This window comes from Lissotriton vulgaris, chromosome 7, assembly GCF_964263255.1.
Source record: "Lissotriton vulgaris chromosome 7, aLisVul1.2, whole genome shotgun sequence".
NCBI lineage: Eukaryota > Metazoa > Chordata > Amphibia > Caudata > Salamandridae > Lissotriton > Lissotriton vulgaris.
This window is the reverse complement of record NC_141695.1, coordinates 1,509,217,963-1,509,236,895: the sequence shown is the minus strand read 5'-3', so window position 1 is coordinate 1,509,236,895 and position 18,933 is coordinate 1,509,217,963. Positions and strand designations below refer to the sequence as shown.

The 18,933-nt window shown below is 46.5% G+C and overlaps 1 protein-coding gene across 1 annotated transcript in view; it reads left to right on the top strand.

Annotated features, from left to right (window-relative positions):
• The window catches only part of MTO1 (mitochondrial tRNA translation optimization 1), a 342,142-nt gene that overhangs the window by 255,147 nt on the left and 68,062 nt on the right, over positions 1-18,933 (top strand). The window contains exon 10 of the mRNA XM_086932362.1: positions 5,838-6,009. Coding sequence (XP_086788488.1) covers positions 5,838-6,009 — 172 coding nt within the window. The remainder of the gene's footprint in view (positions 1-5,837; positions 6,010-18,933) is intronic.

Genomic DNA, 18,933 nt, shown 5'->3' with positions numbered 1-18,933 from the left:
CAAGACTCCAAATGCGCCACCTGCAAGAGTGCTTGGCAAGTCAATGGAATCCGGCTCAACACAAAATACAGAACTGGTGGTGGTGGACTACCGGACACATCGCTCTCTGCAGTGGTGGAACACCAAAAACCTTTCCAAGGGCCGGCCGTTCATAGAGCCTGTTCCACAAGTGGTGCTAACCACAGAAACATCTCGTACAGGATGGGGAGCACATTTGAAAGAACATACAGTACAGGGCACATGGACACTGCAACAAAAGCTACTACACATAAATCATCTGGAGTTGCTAGCCCTTTTTCTAGCTCTAAAATCGTTTCAGCATTACCTAGTAGGCAAGGCTGTATTAGTCTGTACCGACAATATGACAGCCATGTATTACATCCAAAACCAGGGAGAAACACACTACTTACAGCTCTCCCGGCAGGCACAGAGCATATGGAGGTGGGCCATTCCTCAGAAAAAATCTTTCTGTTAGCAGAACATCTACCAGGAGTTCACAATCAAGTTGCAGATCTGTTAAGTCGTCAAAGGCAACAGATACACGAGTGGGAACTTCATACTCAAGTTCTTCAACCTTTCTTTCACGAGTGGGGCCAACCAGAGATAGATCTGTTCACCACAAATTGCAATTCCAAATGCCCAAGATTCGCCGCCAGATATTCACACCCATTGCCCAAAGGCAATGCGATATGGATGAGTAGATCAAACAAATTTGTGTACGCTTTTCCACCTTTCCCACTAATTCCATTAGTGGTACGCAAGCTACAGCAACATTCCCTCACATTGATTCTCATAGCACCAACATGGGCAAGACAACGTGGTACACCACACTACTAGAATTCTCAGTAGTACCACATCAAAAACTAAAACTCTCTCCACACCTGCTAACACAGAACCATGGAGAGATCATGCATCCGGACCTGATGCAGCTCAACCTATTGATTTGGCTACTGAGGTCTTAGAATTTGGATACCTCAATTTTCCGCCTGATTGCATGAATGTTATAAAAGAAGCTAGACGTCCTACCACTAGAGCATGCTATGCAGCCAAGTGGAAAAGATGTGTTGTGTATTGCACAAATAACATTAACCCACTAGATGTTTCTATACAAAACATCATATGTTACCTGCTTCATCTACAAAGATGTAGTTTAGCGTACTCTTCAATCAGATTACATCTTGCTGCTATAGCAGCTTACCTTCAAAACAGACAATATCTATCATTATTTAGAGTACCTGCCATCAAAGCATTTATGGAAGGACTCAAAAGAATAATTCCTCCCAGGATACCACCCTCTCCTGTATGGAATTTAAATATTGTTCTCACTAGACTTATGGGTCCTCCGTTTGAACCTTTACAAAAGTGTGAATTACGGTTCCTTACATGGAAAGTTGCTTTTTTAGTTGCTATAACCTCACTCAGAAGAGTAAGTGAGATACAGGCATTAGCAATTTAAGAACCATTCATACAACTCCATCACAACAAAGTGGTTCTTAAAACAAACCCAAAATTCCTTCCAAAAGTCATTTCACCGTTCCACCTCAATCAATCTGCTGAGTTGCCAGTATTCTTTTCTCAACCACAAACAGTTGCGGAAAGAGTTCTACATACATTAGATGTAAAAAGACCACTCCTCTACTACATTGATAGGACAAAACCATTTCGTAAAACAAAACAGTTCTTTGTGTCCTTTTCTCCTCCACAGAAAGGTAATCCCATCTCAAAAGCTGGAATTGCAAGGTGGATTGTTAAATGCATTCAGATTTGTTACCAAAAAGCAAAACGCACTCTATCCATTCCCCCTAGGGCTCATTCCACCCGTAAATTAGGGGCATCTATGGCATTTCTAGTAAATATACCCCTAGATGATATCTGTAAAACAGGTACATGGTCTACACTGCACACATTTACAAAACACTACTGTGTAGATGTGCACGGAAAACAACAAGCTACTGTGGGACAGGCTGTACTCAAAACATTATTTCAAACTACTGCAAAAGATACTGGTGGTCGCCACTAAGAGAGAAAACTGCTATGCAATCTATACACTAGTGTGTGTGGTCTGCAGCCCATATGCCTCGAACGGAAAATGCTACTTACGAGTATAGAATGCACCTGTTCTTGGCATGTAGGGCTGCAGAGCCACACACGCCCACCCGCCTCTCCGGCTACCTATATCTGTTCCAGTAATATCTTAGTTAGATACATAAGACATTGGCATCTTTTTCTGTACTCATGCAACTCCATCATTTCCCCAATGGCAAACAACAATCTAAAGATGGAGTCGATGCCCATGCGCACTATGCTCTACAGGAGGAGTCATCTAACAAACAAAGACTATTCCAAGATAACAACAAAGTGTCATCATCCGGGCCCACCACCAGATGGCGATCTATGCACTAGTGTGTGGCTCTGCAGCCTTACATGCCAAGAACAGATGCATACTGGTAGTAGCATTTTCCTTATCCATTATTGTTGTCTTACACAGATTAGCATGTGACACACTCTCCTCCCCATAGAGGCTCCCCTCATAGGTTGCGATGTTTTATTCCCATTTATGCTTGAAAAGGTGAGGGATTCAGCCTCTGTCTGGAGTATTCTAGAGGGTGCTGTCGCCTGATTGACTGAATGTCAAGTTTAGTTTTTTTTAAATAAAAAGGACCTAGATAGGCTATAAAAGTGTCTCCTATTGCCACTATGGACTATGGTATAAGTCGTACTGCTTACTATGGTAACGTGAGACTCCCACTTCGACGACAGAGAATGATTCAGAGAATGGTGCCCTTTCCTGGAGTCAATCTTTTTTAAAAGGCTGTTTCTTTCAAGTGACCTCCAAACCTCACGAATTTTCGGTTCACATGTTACCTTACGGAGTTCCTCGGTGCTCCTCCTTGGGGCCTACTCTGTTTAATATATATGTCCTCCCTCTGGTGGACATAGTGGAAGCGCTAGGTCTACCACTTTTCTCCTATATGGATGATGCACAAGTCATTGTATAATTTTCTGCTAAGGATGACCTTACACCACCTCATCTTGTCCCTTGTTTTGCGGAGGTTGCTACCTGGATGAGGAACAACTGTTTAAACCTGAATGGAAGCAAGACCAAAGTTCTACTGGTGGATAATAAATCTTTATTTTATGGCCCCCATTGCTGGCCAAATGAATTGGGATCTTGTTCAACTCCTAGTCAAGTGATTAAAGATCTTGGCTTCTGGATGGGTGATAAACATGTATGGACCAGCAAATAATGAAGGTGGCAGCCTGTTGCTTTGGCATCCTTACATGCTTTAGGAAAATACTTTGGCTTTTACCTTTCTTTAGTCAAAGGACGATTGTGCTGTCCCTGTGTATTTCTTATGGCAGTGTTCTTTTCCTTGGTGCTACTAAATTCTTAAAGAAGAGGCTTCTGATCATTCAGAATATGACAGATTGCCTTTTATGTCACATTCCTAAATCTGCATCAGTCTCCCTCCATCTTCTGCAATTTTACTGGCTCCTGATAGCTACATTTATTCAGTTTAAGGCTCTATGCTAAATGCATAAAGCTTTGACTCACTCTGGACCTGAATATTTAAGGTTGCTGGTGCATCTTTACTTCCCCAGTCTGGTGTTACTTTCCAGCAAGCGCAACTTCACATCTCTTGCTAGAGTAAAATTGGGTAGGTAGGGTGCTCTTTTGGATTCTGGGTCCTAAATTATAGGACTCCCTTCCTACAAACGTTCGCTGGAAATGTTTCCAAAGCTCTTGAAGACCTGGGATTTCTATTTTTTTTCAATCCTGGTATTCAGTCTGTTTACGTGAGCGCTGGAAAGTCTAAGTGGGGCAGCCATGTGCTTTACAAATCTAAATAGATGGTTAGAATGTACCACCTTTGACCGCTGTGGTGGTAGGAGTCTGAAATAAGCTTATTAGGGAAATGAGGTGTAAGAACAGATAGATCCCCGAAACAATAGTTATTAGTAACCAAACCAAAGGCGGTGTCCTTCCTAACAGGTTTTAGGCAAATAGATAACATTGTGATATTTACAGTGCATGAAGTGGGGTATGCACACGGCATGGTGCAATTTACACCTCTGCAAACCAAATAAGACATTGACCTTTACAGATCTATAGACACCTGCTGCTAAAACTCCTACTGTCATCAGGCGCCAGACCTGACAAAGACACTATGGAAGAATCTATAGAGAGGGGAACGTTGTGTGTCGACAGGCCTAGTAAGGCAGTATCTGTAATGTATTTTACCCTGAAGGTCAACATACAAATAGCGTGCTAGATCTCAAAATTTATGAGGGACCAAACTATATTGGGGTTCTCAAATGCAAGATCTGGGTGGATGCAGATGGGTTTTCTAGGGTCAGATTTACAAAGCCATTTTGGGGTTACAAACCCTGCGCTTCACAAAAATTGCAGGGTTTGCAACTGCAAAACGGCCTTTTTGATATACTTATAACCCTTTCTGTGAGTTGGAAACACATTTCTAACTCACAGAAGTGGATTTACTGACTCCTACTGAATCATGAACAACCCACCATCTTTTGTGTGAATGTGGAAAGTAACCTTAGATTGACTGTTCTAAACTAAGATGCTAGTGCCTTAATTGAGCTTCAAACTGAACTGCCAGTCAACTGCCAAGGCTGAGATATCTCGTATAGGTGGGTCGCCCAAAGCTGAATAGGCACTGTGCAGTATCTCTCTATATAAATCAGTGCTACCTGTCTGCTTGCTTTCTTCACTTTATCAGTAAAAAAAACAAGAAGCTTTAGAAATGTTCCAAGGCCAGTGACTTACACCCACATGCATCAAGGGTTTTTGCATTCGCAAACGGTGCGAATCGCAATTTTCGGCCGTTTGCGAATGCAAATCCTTTTTTAGGGATGCATTAAGGTTTTGGCTATTTTCGCAATTTAAGAAATCTCAATTAATTTGCGATTTCTTAAATTGCGATAGCATTTAAGAAGTCACAATTTCTTAAATGCTATGCATGATCATTTTGAAATTGCGAATTCGCACTTTGGAAGGGGTAAATTAGCATGAAGTTAAACTTCATGCTAATTTACCGAAAACTTTCAAACATGCACTAGTTGCATATTTGAAAGTTTAAATTTACACACACACATGTCCTTGGGTCATGTGTGTGTGTAAATTCCATTTAAACTTACATTTCAGGGGTGCAGGGAGGGGTTCTTTGGACCCCCCCCACCCCCCTGCACCCTTGAAATTGCATTCACATTTTGCGAATCGCAATTTGAAATTCGCAAAATGTGAATGCCTTTCCATTGATTCCTATGGACCTTTTGGCCCATAGGAATCAATGGGAATTGCGAAATCGCAACTTAGAATTCGCATAATATTTGCGATTCGGTAAAAATTGCGATTTTTACAGAATTGCAAATATTTTGTGAAAATATACATGCATCCCATTTTGCGAATTCCAAATTGCGATTCCCTATTTTTCGCAATTTGGAATTCGCAAAAGGCCGGGATGATGCATGTGACCGATAGATTAGTTAACTTTACATGTTAATTTGCTATTTTTTTTTTTAGTAGCAAACCTTTTTAGATAGGCATGCATGTAAAATAATTTAGAAATTGTCTTCGAATTAAGGGGTTACCCATAGAGATTGTCTTGTGAAAAGTGGTAGTGCTCACAGGAAGAGCTATTTAATGTTCATAAATTCATTGAAGATTGATCGGATAGATGACCAACGTTGCAAGTAAGTTACTTTTCCCTTCATGACAACTTGTTTTACTGTAGCACTCCTTATCAGTATAGCTACCTACCCTATTAGGATGTTTTCTCTCATTCTCTCAAAATCTCGCACTTCTTCCTCTTCAGGATATCTTGATGCGGGCTGTGTGTCACAGGAGAGGTATTCCCACACATCCAGGGTGAAGGCCTTGCTGGAGGAAGGCATTGAAACCCTCCGATCCATTAAACTGTCCAGTATGCAATGGGTTCGGCTTTTACCGGAAGCGGGGATCAGTGTCAACCGCAGCAGCTTGATCAGGTAAGAATCCTTTTGCAAACCATACCCCATCAACTCCTAGAAATCTTCACAACCACTGGTGTATGGGAACAACCTAACATAAATAATAACCATTGCTACAATACATATCCTAATCTGCCCACTCTCAAAGTGAATCCTATCTCACCCCACCCCACAATGTGAATTGTAATCACCCCTTACTATGAAACGTGAACAATCTCCACTATATGAATCCTAACAAACGCTTCCCTAAATTGGTCATAATTGCCTTTATCATATTTGTAGGAGGCTGGCTTAGTATATGGGTCACACTTATTTAAGTGAAGCACCCTGCACTAATCCAGACAATCCTTATTGTGGTTTTAGTAGTCATAGACAAACATAGAAAGCTCTCTAAGTAGTAGCTGTGGAGAGCAGCCTACTGGCTTAGTCCAGAAGGAGTGTTAAGCAGCTCGTTTTACCAGAACTAATCATCTAGTGTAGGTTAACGAAAGAGAACCACACAGTGTAGTTATAAAAATAATTATATTTATTATACACTCTAACTAACACATTGATATATCTCCTACCCGAAGATATCAACCCGACGTCAACACAATATTTCAAATGTAAAACAGGTAAGTAAACACAAATACAGCACAAATACACAGTGGTCTCCTGGGGGAGATTAAACAATGTACTAAAGAAGTGGAATGCGAACTGTGGCCAAAGTCAGGACCTAAACCAGAAGACTAGGAAGAGCTGGGCACTCAAAGAACCACGCAAGATAAGTACCCAGGAACCCCACGGAGGCTGAGTGCAGGGTGAAAACACAGCTCAATGACTCAATGCGAGTCAATAGGAAAGTTGTGGTTGTAGCTTTTAACAAGAACGACCCTTCCCAGTAGACCCTGAAGAAACCCCATGGAAGACAAAAGGTTGGACAGTCACCCCACCTGTGGATACCCCAGGAACCAGGATATCTACAAGCCGGGTGCATATGTGCGAAGTGAGGTCGTAAACTGTCGTAGACCACAATGGAGGACTTCAGTAAAGATGCCGCTGGCGTAAACTGTGCAAAAGTCAGGTGGAATCCAAGGGTGGCTTCTAGAAGAGGAGTACCTGCAAGCAGAGGGGACTAAGTCTATGCCATTCGGAAGTGACCAGGAGAGACCAATGACCATCAATGAAGATGCAGGAGTGATGACTGTGACCTTGTCGCTGCAGCTGTGAGGACCAGTAGCCATTTACAAGCTGTCCCACGTCAGTACAAACAAGCATTGGCTGCAGCAACAGGCGTGGTAAAGGAAAAAGGTGCTGCTTTGTGACCAGCAAGGTCCACTGACTCATCAATTGCAAGAGAGTCAGAGCAGTCCCCTGAGCAAGCAGGGGAGCCCACTGAAGCCAAAGAAGACCCTCAAGAGGACCCACAGGCCAAAGGCAAGGAAGTCACAAGAGGACCTCAAGCAGCTGTCCAAAGATGCAGACCCACGGTGCAGTGAGGATGAAGATTTTGGCAGGAAGAGAGGCTGGAGGTTCCTGTAGCCTGAAGATCTCTGGAGGACAGAGCCAACAAGCCTTGGCAACGACAAGTCAACGTGGTGCGCAGGGGTTCTGTTCCGGCGGTTGACGAGGAATACTAGCCCCAAACTTGCTGAGAAGTCTCAAGGGAGTTGCAGAGCCACCAACTGTGTTTCTGAGCCTTTCGGAGTACATGGGACGTCAGGAGCAGCAGACCGGTCAGCTTTGTTGCAGTGCCTGCAGATGGTAGGGAGTGACTCCTTCACTCCAATGGAGATTACTTTGTGTGTCCTTGATGCTCACAAGCCTGGAGAAGAACCTGGATTTAGCACAGGCACAGAAGACGAAGAAGAGTTGAATAACAGCGAGACCAGGAGCAACAGGAGTCTTCCTTGGTGCAAACTTGGTTCCAGGCGAAGTCCAAGGTGCCCAGACAGTTGAAGTGGTTTTGAGTTTGAATCTTGTCCGACGATGAAGTTGGAGAGCAACCCACAGGTAAGCCCTTAAGAACGCTAGGGAAAGGGTTGGGACAATTCAAGGGTCCCTCCCAGAGGAGGGGACTGGACAGAGAACAGGATACTCCCATCTCCAGTATCGCGCCAGAGAGGGAGCCTAGGTCTCCCTGAACTGCTCAAACTGGAGTATTCAAGGAGGGCACCAAATGTGCTCTGCAAAGCAGTCCGTTGTTGCTGGCAAGGGCCCCCACACCAGCCGAATACACTAAGTCATGTCTGGGGAGGTGGTCACACCTCCGTGCGACAGAAAACCTATTGTTTTACCTTCCCCCACTCAAGCTTGCCTCAGCAGCAGGCAGGCAGAATTGTGTCTCTGTCAGCTGCCGCTCTAGCTTACTGTTAGATCCTGAAATGCTGGTACTGGGATTACAGGGGGGCACCCTAGGGTAGCTCCCAGTACATGGGATCCTACATCCAATACTGGTCAGTGTTGGGGTAGGGTTCCAACATGTTTGTTACCAAGCATGACTGGTTTCGGTGCAGCCTATATATACATAGACATCTCGTAATTGACTTGATCTCCGCTATATGTATCAAATGGCTGAGTGTACTTACAAAGCCTGGAGAATCGACCCCGGTGTTTGTAGAGGGGCCCTGTTCATGCAGGGGCAGCCTCACACTTGTAACCAAGCACCCTGCCCTCAGCACTGAAGAGCCTGCCATAGGTGTATCTTATAGGTTTTAATTGCCCTGACCTCAGATATAAGGAAACTTATTTCTATTGTAAGTTGTGTTAGCACCAACGAACAAAAGCTGCAATGGGAGGCCTGTGGTCACAGTTTGAGTGGCCTCTCATGGCTGGCATAATGTATGCTGCAGCCCATGGGAGGCCCCTGGAGTACCTATGCCCTGGGTACCTTAGTACCATATAACCTGAACTTACATGGGTACACCAGTAGCCAATTGAGAAGGTACTAAAATACTTACCACTGTCAAATTTAGGGAGGAAGCACAGTGACAGGTATCCTGATTAGCAGAGTACCAGTCAGACTAATCACAAAACCGACTAAAACCAGCAAAAAGTGGGGGTAACCATAAAAGCAGGTCCTACTTTCCTACAATATATAATCTATAACAAACCTGCACTTAGCATGAATCATAAGCTGAACAACATGAATCAAAGCCAGTCCCATATTATTAAGCTTAACCCTGTAGTGTCTTTAAGAGCATGAACGTTAGGATCCTCGTCGTTCTGGGCGGACTTTAAACAAGAATTACATAAGTTGCTGGGATGTGTTATGGTGTGGTTATTAAAGTCATGACGCAATACGTGATTGGGTGATCGTATGCTGAGGAATAAAGCCGTCTGTCATAGAGCTCCGTGTATGGCTCGTTTCATTTGCATGCCCATGGCCTGAGGAGGAAGCTGCAACTGGTGACGAGTAGGAGATACGTGCCCCGAAACATAAAGAGGAAGACTGCGATTTTTGACGGTCGTTCCAATCCAAAAACTCTCTGCGGAACCGTCTGGCTCGATGAAGAGACATGCAGCGGCAAACTATAGAGGGCACCCCTGATATCTGCGGAGAAGATATTGAGCAAGAAGAGATGGAAGTGTCTGCAGCGGAAGAAGAGGCCTTCTCCCTTCAGTACTTCCATTTTGAGTTGGATATCGAACCAGAGTCCCACGACACTCCATCTGGACAGGGTGCCGTGATTACCAAAGCCCATTTACCCCCAAACCAGTGTCCACTAAACCAAAAGCTGTTGGACCACCACTCCAATCAGGCCATGGTAGGCACAGAGACACTGATTGAAACTCCCCGCCTTCTGGCTCAGCACAGAAACAGCAAGTCAAGCATACCGGCTCGGGCCAAGATAATACCCCTTCGGTTCCGAAACATTCCGGATTGAAAGATAAAAGAGACAAATCCAGCTCAGCACCGAAAATTTTGGGGAAAAAATGAAAGAAAAGCCGTATCCCAAACGAAAGAAGATTCATATAAATCCTGATAATTGACACATAACAGCTAAAACAGTAATACATTTAAAACGAAAGGCAAATACTGAATACAAAATCCCTGCCAAGAAGAAAAAGGACTTGGCTTCCAGCCCTATTAACATTCCTCAAACCCCTCCACCTTATTCGCTAATGCCCATTATACCAGATACAGATCCTCTACACATTACACAATTCGGTTTGCCTAAAACAAATCCTGATATAGGCGAGGATGGCGACAAATATTCTCAGCCACCACCTGATCCATGGGATGATTATAACATAGATCCAACTCAATACACAGAACCTGATCCACATCCTGCAAAACCTTCCCCTCCTGATGATAACACCGCATATCAGGAATTAATTGCTAGGGTAGCCAATTACCACAGAGTGCCTTTACACAAAGAAGCAGTAGAAGATGATTTCCTCTGTGAAACCTTAGGAGAGACATCAAAAACAACACAAATGTTGCCTATGAGAAAAGGTATAATGAGGCATGCTAATGATATTTTTAAAGACCAAGTTAGAGCGCGTATATTAACACCTAGGGGCCGATTAGGATGGCGGACGGATCGCCACCGCCATTCAGGCGGTGGCGATCCGTCTGCCATCCATGCCCGTCCGCTCTCAATTTTCCCCCGCCATATATCAATGGCGGGGGGAACGCGGTAGTCAGAAACACCGTCCGCCGCGGTCGGCTTGCGACCGTGACGGAAAAGCTCTAATATGGTGGCGGTGGCCAGCCATATTAGGATGGGCTGTGGGGTATGCCTTTCCGTGGCGGCAATGCCACCACGGAAAGGCAGACGGTCTTTGCTTTGGGGCCCGTTGCGGGCCCCCAGGGTGAAGGGGGGGGTGTGGGGGTGCACATGGGGGGTACCTATGGTAGCCCCCGCCGTTTCCAAGTACAACATGGCAGGCACCGCGCGGTGCCTGTCATGTTGTGCTTGGAAACGCACAGCATGCCTTTTTAGCATTGCGGCAGGCGGTGATTTAAGCACCGTCTGCCGCAATGTTAAAAGTGCGGGATGCACCCGCCACTGTGGCGGGTGCATCCTAATTGGGGGCACGGTTCCTCCGCCCTTGTGGCGGACGATACCTGCCCCAGACAGGATGGCGGACGGACTTTGGCCGTCCGCCATTTTATTTTTTTATTTTATTTTTTTTAAATTTGTTTTTATTGCAGAATTAGAAACCAGTTCACAAAATAGATCATCCAGTACACTTATGGCGTCACAATGCATAGACAAAGTAATCACAAATTCGTACACAGCCAATTAGCCCACAACCCGGAGGCCGGGCGGCGCATCGATTCGTATGTCCAGCAAAGGCGTCACAGTGGTTACCCCAGAGGGGTGTCTGGTTAACGACATCATTTAGTATCTGCATTTTACCCCCTAAACTTCCACCCCTCCCATTACACCAGCCAGCATGCTCCAGCGTCCTATGTAAGCGACATCGGATGTGTAACCCCTGGTCCTGATCCTATCTACTAGTGGATGCCTATGGTGTTGGTCCGGGGTATATCTATTGTCGCCCTTGGCAACCTATATGACCCCTCCCGGGGACCCCTTACCGTGTGCCCAGCCCTAGGTTCAGCTTCAGACTCTCCCAGAACATAGCCTTGGTGCCTAACAACCCTCCCCAAACAATCCTACCTCCCTCCTCCCCCCTCAACCGCTGCTGATGTGGGCAAGGTCCTGCTAGAACAATAATGGAGCACGCTACAAATCGGGTGGTGCCTTTGATCTTTCAAGCCCCATGGAGCCCTAAGTGTTCAATTTGTTTATTCTTCATCTTCCACCATGTAGTCACGCAACGCTTGAACTATCATCTCCCACGCTCTCGCCATCTCCAAGCTTTTATCATTGTCAGTCCTAGCAGCTTGTCTCATTTGGAGCACACTCTCACATCCAGACCATTTCAGCAGCTCATTCATCCATCTACTTACCGACGGACCCTCCTTGGACTTCCAGTGCCAGGTAATTTCTCTTTGGGCCAGCATGAGCCCTAGATCAATGAATTTGCTTGTTATTTTTGTGTTCTTTGTGTGAGAAAACCAAAGCAATAAGCACGCCGCCATGTCAAAGTCCACTTCCCTGTCAGTAGTCACGTTCAGGAGTTCCCCCACTTCCGGCCAATACGTCCCCAATTTCGGACAGCCCCACAGCAAGTGGTCCAGGTCAACCTCGGGCACCAGGCACCTCGGGCACACTGCTTCATGTACCCGAAAGTACCGTTTAATCCTTTCCGGGGTCAGGTATGCCCTGTGCAGGACATAAAAGTGTACCTGTTGGAAACGTGCATTCCTTGTCCCCTTCCATGTACGTTTCAGAATATGGCCCCACACCGTGTCTGGGATGGGCTTACCTATACTGTCCTCCCATTTCGCCTTCAGCGCCAGAAGCGGTTCCAGTCCCTCATTTAACATCCTAATATGTAGGCAGGTCACAGCTTTAAACGTACCCACGGCCATCACCACATACTGGCAGGCCATGGTCGTTTCCGGCTCAATTAGCCCTCCCTTCCAGTGCTTTTGTATCGCCGCTACTACCGCCGCATGCAGAAGAAAGTGCCCGTCCGGTAGGCCAAACTGTTCCTGCAACGTCTGAAAGGGGACTAACATTCCATCTATGTATAAGTCCCCCACCATTTGTAAGCCTAATTCCTCCCATTCTGACAACGGAGACCAGTCACCCCCATGCGGCAGAGCGGTCAGCATTCGCAATGGTATCTCTGAGGCATACGGCCGGGCTCTCTTTGCTCTCTTCAGGCTTCTTAGCCAACACAGCCTGATCGTCTTTTCCTCCATTGTAAGGTCCCTCATTTCTAGTTTCTGTTGCATAATTATATAGGCCAGGACGTGGCGTTGAATACCAGTCCCTCGTTCGTGATCCGGCCCTCTGAACTCCCTGGCAACGTGTTGTGTGAGTATCTGAAGCTGTGCTGCTAAATAGTATAGCTCAAAGTCGGGGACTGCCATCCCCCCCTCGAGCTTGGGTCTGACCAAAGTATTCAACGCTACCCTGCGTCGCCCATGACCCCAAAGGAAGTCCGTCACCAACATCCTTAGTTCTTTAAAGACCCGCTGGGGAATCCAGATCGGCAGGGTGCGAAAGTAATATAGCAGCCTCGGAAGCGCCACCATTTTCAGTAGCGCCACTCGGCCCAACACTGACAAAGGGAGGGAGGCCCAGAAGGATATGCAGCCTCTCAATGCGCGCACACAACGCCCTATGTTACCCTCCAACAGACTCGCGGCCTCATGGTAGATGCGGACACCCAGATAAGTGAAGCAAGATGGCTCCCAGACCGCACCCAGCTCGAGAGGGGAACACGGCGTGCCCGCCTGCAGCGGAAAAATACAAGTCTTAGTTCAGTTCACCTTAAGGCCCGACAAGCGGCCAAACCTGGATAACATGTCCACTGCTCCCTTCAGGGCCTGTTCTGCATCCGCTAGGTATAACAACAGATCGTCTGCATATAAAGATATGTAATGCGACTTGCTCGATCCCCTGGTACATGGCTCCGGACCTTGCTCGCGCCGCCAATGGTTCCATTGCCAGCGCGAACAGCAGTGGGGATAACGAGCACCCCTGCCTCGTCCCTCTACGGACTGGATAATCTGTGGATATAATCGATCCTAGGCGTACCCTCGCTGTGGCCGATGAATACAGCACTCTTGTCCATCTTCCAAACCCCTCACCTATACCAAACTTCACCAACACCTCATCCAGGTAAGCCCACTCAAGGCTATCAAAAGCTTTCTCAATATCAACTGATAAGACTGCAGGGTCTCTATCTGTGTCCTCAGCACTGTCCAGTATCCGGATCAGTCGGCGTATGTTCAGTGATGTGTTCCTAGTAGGAATAAACCCTGCCTGGTCCCCGTGCACTAACCCGGTCATATGTGGTAGCAGTCTGGTGGCCAGGATACGGCTCAATATCTTATAGTCCACAGTTAGCATGGACAGTGGCCGATAAGACGTCACATCTGATGCCTCTCTGCCGGGTTTCAGCAGTGGCACCACTAGTGCCTCCCTCATTGACTTGGGCAAGTACCCCAACCTTCTAGCTTCAGTGTACACCACCAATAGTCTGGGCGCCAAAATATCAATATATGTCAGATAGAATTCTATCGGCAGGCCATCCACCCCAGGTGTTTTGTTCCTCGCCATCTGTTTAATGGCCACTCTAATCTCCGATAGCGTTATAGGCCCTCCCAGTTCCTTTGCTTCCTCATCATCCAGCACTGGCAGTGGGACAGAGTCCAGGTATTCCCTGATTTCAGAGACCTCCACCTCTAGTTGGCATTCATACAATTCGCATAATAAGACTGAAAGCGCGCCAGCACCGCCGCTTGCGAGTAGACCATTTCCCCTGACTCTATTCTTATGCTCATGATTGGGCAACCTCTAATGTCTGGGTTAGCAATCCTAGCAAGGAGCGTGCCCACAAAAGGGTTTTGGCTGAAGCACAGTAAGGCTGTGCCAATAACAGAATGAACAAAGAGAGATGCCAATACTGTGCAATAGTTTACACGTTTGAACCAGGGTTGAACTCGCTATCGCTCAGCCCAAGGACCACTCTTTCAGTCAATTAATTTGAAAAATGAATTCATTTATTTTTGGAATTTTTCTTCTTTTACTTTTAGTTTTTAACGGGAAAATTTCAAGGTCACAATTTTTTTGGAGTTCATAAAAACAAGAATATGTAAATACAACTCACATCTGATACATTTATCAGTATAATCCAGGAGGATAACTAAAGGGTATTTGGACTAACAGTTGGACACAAAGGCGCAAATGCCAAGGGTGAAATTCAAAAGGTGGTAAACATAACATATATCACTCATGGACAACAATTTGACGACAGACAAACAAATATGAAGGGGCAAGAGGGAACCTTTCCTCTATCACAATATCATCACTTCCTATGAAGGGCCCTATAAAAAGTCCTGTTCTGAGTGCAACAGGTAGGCCTATTCCACTAAATGGAGGGGTAAACTAGTACAAATCTTATTTCAAAAAACGACCATCCAACGTTGTTATAATTCAAACAGTTTGTGAAATGGGTTGGTCGCAAAAAGCGAAATGAATCAAAAACACCTGGGGGGTCAAACAATGGGGGGGGTCGACGCGTTTCAAATCCCAGGGGTTTGGGGGATTCTCTTCAGGACCGAACAGACACAATCTGAGTTATCTTGTGTTGTTACCCATGTCTTGGTGTATAGTTTAGACGATCGGCAGATTCAAAAGTGGGTTCACTGTCACAATTGTTTATCAAGGAGAGATCTGTTGCTCTCTTGGGTCTTCGTGATATCCTCCTCAACGCGGTGTCGCCATCAGTGCAGACTTGAATCTGCCGATCGTCTAAACTATACACCAAGAACATGCCCTCCCGGAAATATATGGTGGCAAGAGGAGGGGTCCCTACGCAATGCTAAGAGCTCAGAAAAAGAATAGGAAAGCATTCCTGCAAAACAGCGCTTACCAAGGAGCCAGAGACCACCCGACCGCCTCCGAGACGCTGACAAGCGCAGACGGGCAGGACTCTGGCGCGACTCAGGCGCAGGGAAGGCGCACCCGCTGCGCGTTAAGAAGAGCGTCCTAAGTAGGCGGCTCCGAATACCCCTGAGCGCTAGACCGCTCCAAGATGGCCGCCAAAGTCCCTCCTTACCCAAGGTGGTGTAGGTAGCGCCCAAGCCTCCCCGTGAACCGGATCCGCCAAACAGCGGTGGGGATACCATAGAATTATGGTGCAAGTAAGGGCCAGAACACAGCGCCAGGTAAAATCAGGGGAAATAAAATAATATAAACGAAAATAGAAAACAGGTTGTTTTAAAATAGTATAAGCAGCGCTCTAAGTGCGCAAAATCACGATCAATCGCGCTATGCAGCTCCCACCCAAGTGGTCACCTTTGCCAGGCTGACCACGGGATACTGACACCTTAAGTAGGCGGCTCCGAATACCCCCGAGCGCTAGACCGCTCCAAGATGGCCGCCAAAGTCCCTCCTTACCCAAGGTGGTGTAGGTAGCGCCCAAGCCTCCCCGGGAACCGGATCCGCCAAACAGCGGTGGGGATACCATAGAATTATGGTGCATGTAAGGGCCAGAACACAGCGCCAGGTAAAATCAGGGGAAATAAAATAATATAAACGAAAATAGAAAACAGGTTGTTTTAAAATAGTATAAGCAGCGCTCTAAGTGCGCGAAATCACGATCAATCGCGCTATGCAGCTCCCACCCAAGGGGTCACCTTTGCCAGGCTGACCACGGGATACTGACGCCTTAAGTAGGCGGCTCCGAATACCCCCGAGCGCTAGACCGCTCCAAGATGGCAATACTAGACTGCTCAGAGACTGCACACAGACTCTGCAATGGCAGGCCTGAGACACACTTTACATGCTGCATCTGAGGATGGCACAATCAGTGCTGCAAGCCCACTAGCAGCATTTGATCTTCAGGCCCTGGACACACGGTGCACTGTACTAGGGTCTGACAAGTAAATCAAATAAGCCAATCATGGAGTCACTAATCCATTACAATAGGGAGCACTTGCACTGTGGCACTGAATAACAGTGGCACAGTGCCCAAAGAATCTAACCAACAAAAACATATCAAAAACAGAGGAGACAACAGAGAAAAATGGAAGGGAGACTCACGCCAATGGTACCTGGTCTAACAGGGGCCATGTAAAATACCCCTCTCAAATTTTGCCCTAATTGCCACCACAATTTTGCACAACGCGATCTACTCAATGTCTGTAACCTCTGTCTGCCTAGGGATCAGAAGGATTAGGACTGCGAGTCCTGTGCTGTATTTGTGTCGAAGACTCTCCAGGCCTGTCGAAGGCAGAGGGAGGACCATCTCGCAGCCATGCTCGTCAGTCAGAAACAACAGGTATTGCTGAGGGACTTGGCCTCTCAAGCGACAAAGACGATCAGGAGGTGACTGCAGAATAGACACACGGAGGGTCGGAGGTTGAGATCCTCCAAGGGGACGCTGGGAGGAGGCGTACCCCGAAAAATACGGTGAAGGACATAGAGAAGAAAACAGACAAGGTAACAAAATCCCCTCACTTTTCGGTTACCAAGGGCCTCGTAAAGAAGGCGCAAAAGGCAGCCTGCTGTTGAAGAAAACGGTGACCGAGGGTCAGCCACACCCAAAAGACCACCACAGATCCCACTCTTGGGATACCGACGAGGGAAGAATGTCAAAATCCTGAAAACAGGGCCGGACGAGTGACTGCTAAGGACAAAATCATACCTTCGGAGGCAGAATCCACCACACCCAAAAAGATGATCTCCCCGGCTTCAGACGTCGAAGGGGCCCTCGAGACGCAGAAGAAGAAAAGACGCCTGGAGGCAGAAATGGCGGAAGCTGACACAATCAAGGAACAATAATACCAATTTCTAAGAACATTACAAGCAGCCCCAAAACTAGTCAAACTGAGTTATTCCCAAGCAACCAAAAGGATGTTTGCGTCCTTGAACTAAAGATTTCTGGATCAATATACACACTAGAGCAGCAGTTAGTTGCTAACATTTATCAGGAAGAAAGTCCTGGTTAAAAACAAAACAGCAAGAGTTGTTCCTCAGAACGACAGATGGCTAATAGTCTCCATGTATGTGGACGATGTCACACTATACATTTGCGATCCTGATGTGAATCTCACACCAGTGACACGAGAGATGCTACGCTTTGGGGGCCTGTCTGGGATCCAAATAAACTGGGCCAAGTCCACCCTACTCCTGCTCACCGAGGGCACGCAAATATTTGACTTACAATACCAGATCACATGGGCTCACTGCCTAGTACGCTACTTGAGCATATGGATAAGCAGAGATACTCAGGAGCCCTGGAGCGCAAACAATGGCAGGGTAGTGACTTGGCTAGAAATAAGACTGCACATATGAAACAGATTACAAAAATGATAATCCTTTCCAAGCTAATGTACCTTTTTGCTAACATCCCGATGCCACTTACTCTACACTTCCTAAAACGCCTTAAATCCATTGTGGTTGAATTAGTATGGGTAGGCAAACAGCCCAGAGTATCCTGGGAACTCCTCACCCTCCCACTGGCACAGGGCGGATTGGGGGCCCTGGGCCTTACACTATACACATACTGGGCCCAAGCTCAATTCTTACATTTCTGGCAGTACCCAACACCATTCTAACCCCAGCGCGGGACACTTTTGAGTAGCTGTGCGCTGTATAAATTAAATATAACATAACATAACATGTAGCAATTGAAAAGGAACGAGCTGCCCCTATCCACTAACTACAGCCCTATACTAGGACTATCAGAACCCTCAACATTGCAATGCTCTATTTTAGACTAGCATCTATCTGGCTGCCCTCTAGCCCGCTGATCAATGTGCTGTGATACTGTATTCCTCAAGCTTTTACATTGCACACCTTATAGAGTGAGGGTAGTTGAGGTTCCGTGACGATTATAGTGATGTTTTCGACTCGTTCGAATATGGACGAGTTTGGTATCTATGAACCGCAAATGACGAGTTTAGTGGGTGTACGCGTTTTCGCTACACTGGCCTGAACCGTTCGTCTTATTCGTGGGTTTCTTCATCTGAACCCATGGGTTCCATTTTAGATACGGCATCCATTTTGTCTCTTGCCCTCAAGTAGCCAGCGAACGGACACTGTCCGCTTCGTGACCCTGGGATTCCCAAGCTCTTGCGGAAGACACGTGTTCCTTTGAGGGTGTCTTTATGATGAGGGGGATGACACTGCAAAGGCAGATGGCCCCGCTCGAGGCTCATCTTGCCGTGCCGGTCTATTGTTTCAGCCGTGCATGCATTAGGCACGAGTCCTTTGATCCTGCAATCGTGTTTCCGATATCACCCCCTACACTCTTTTTCAATCTGTTGTGTATCTTTGTCTTCCTTGCACCTGTTTCTGCCTCCTTTCCTTAACTCGTTTACAGCCGGAATGGAATGTACTTAATGGTGGGATAATGTATTTT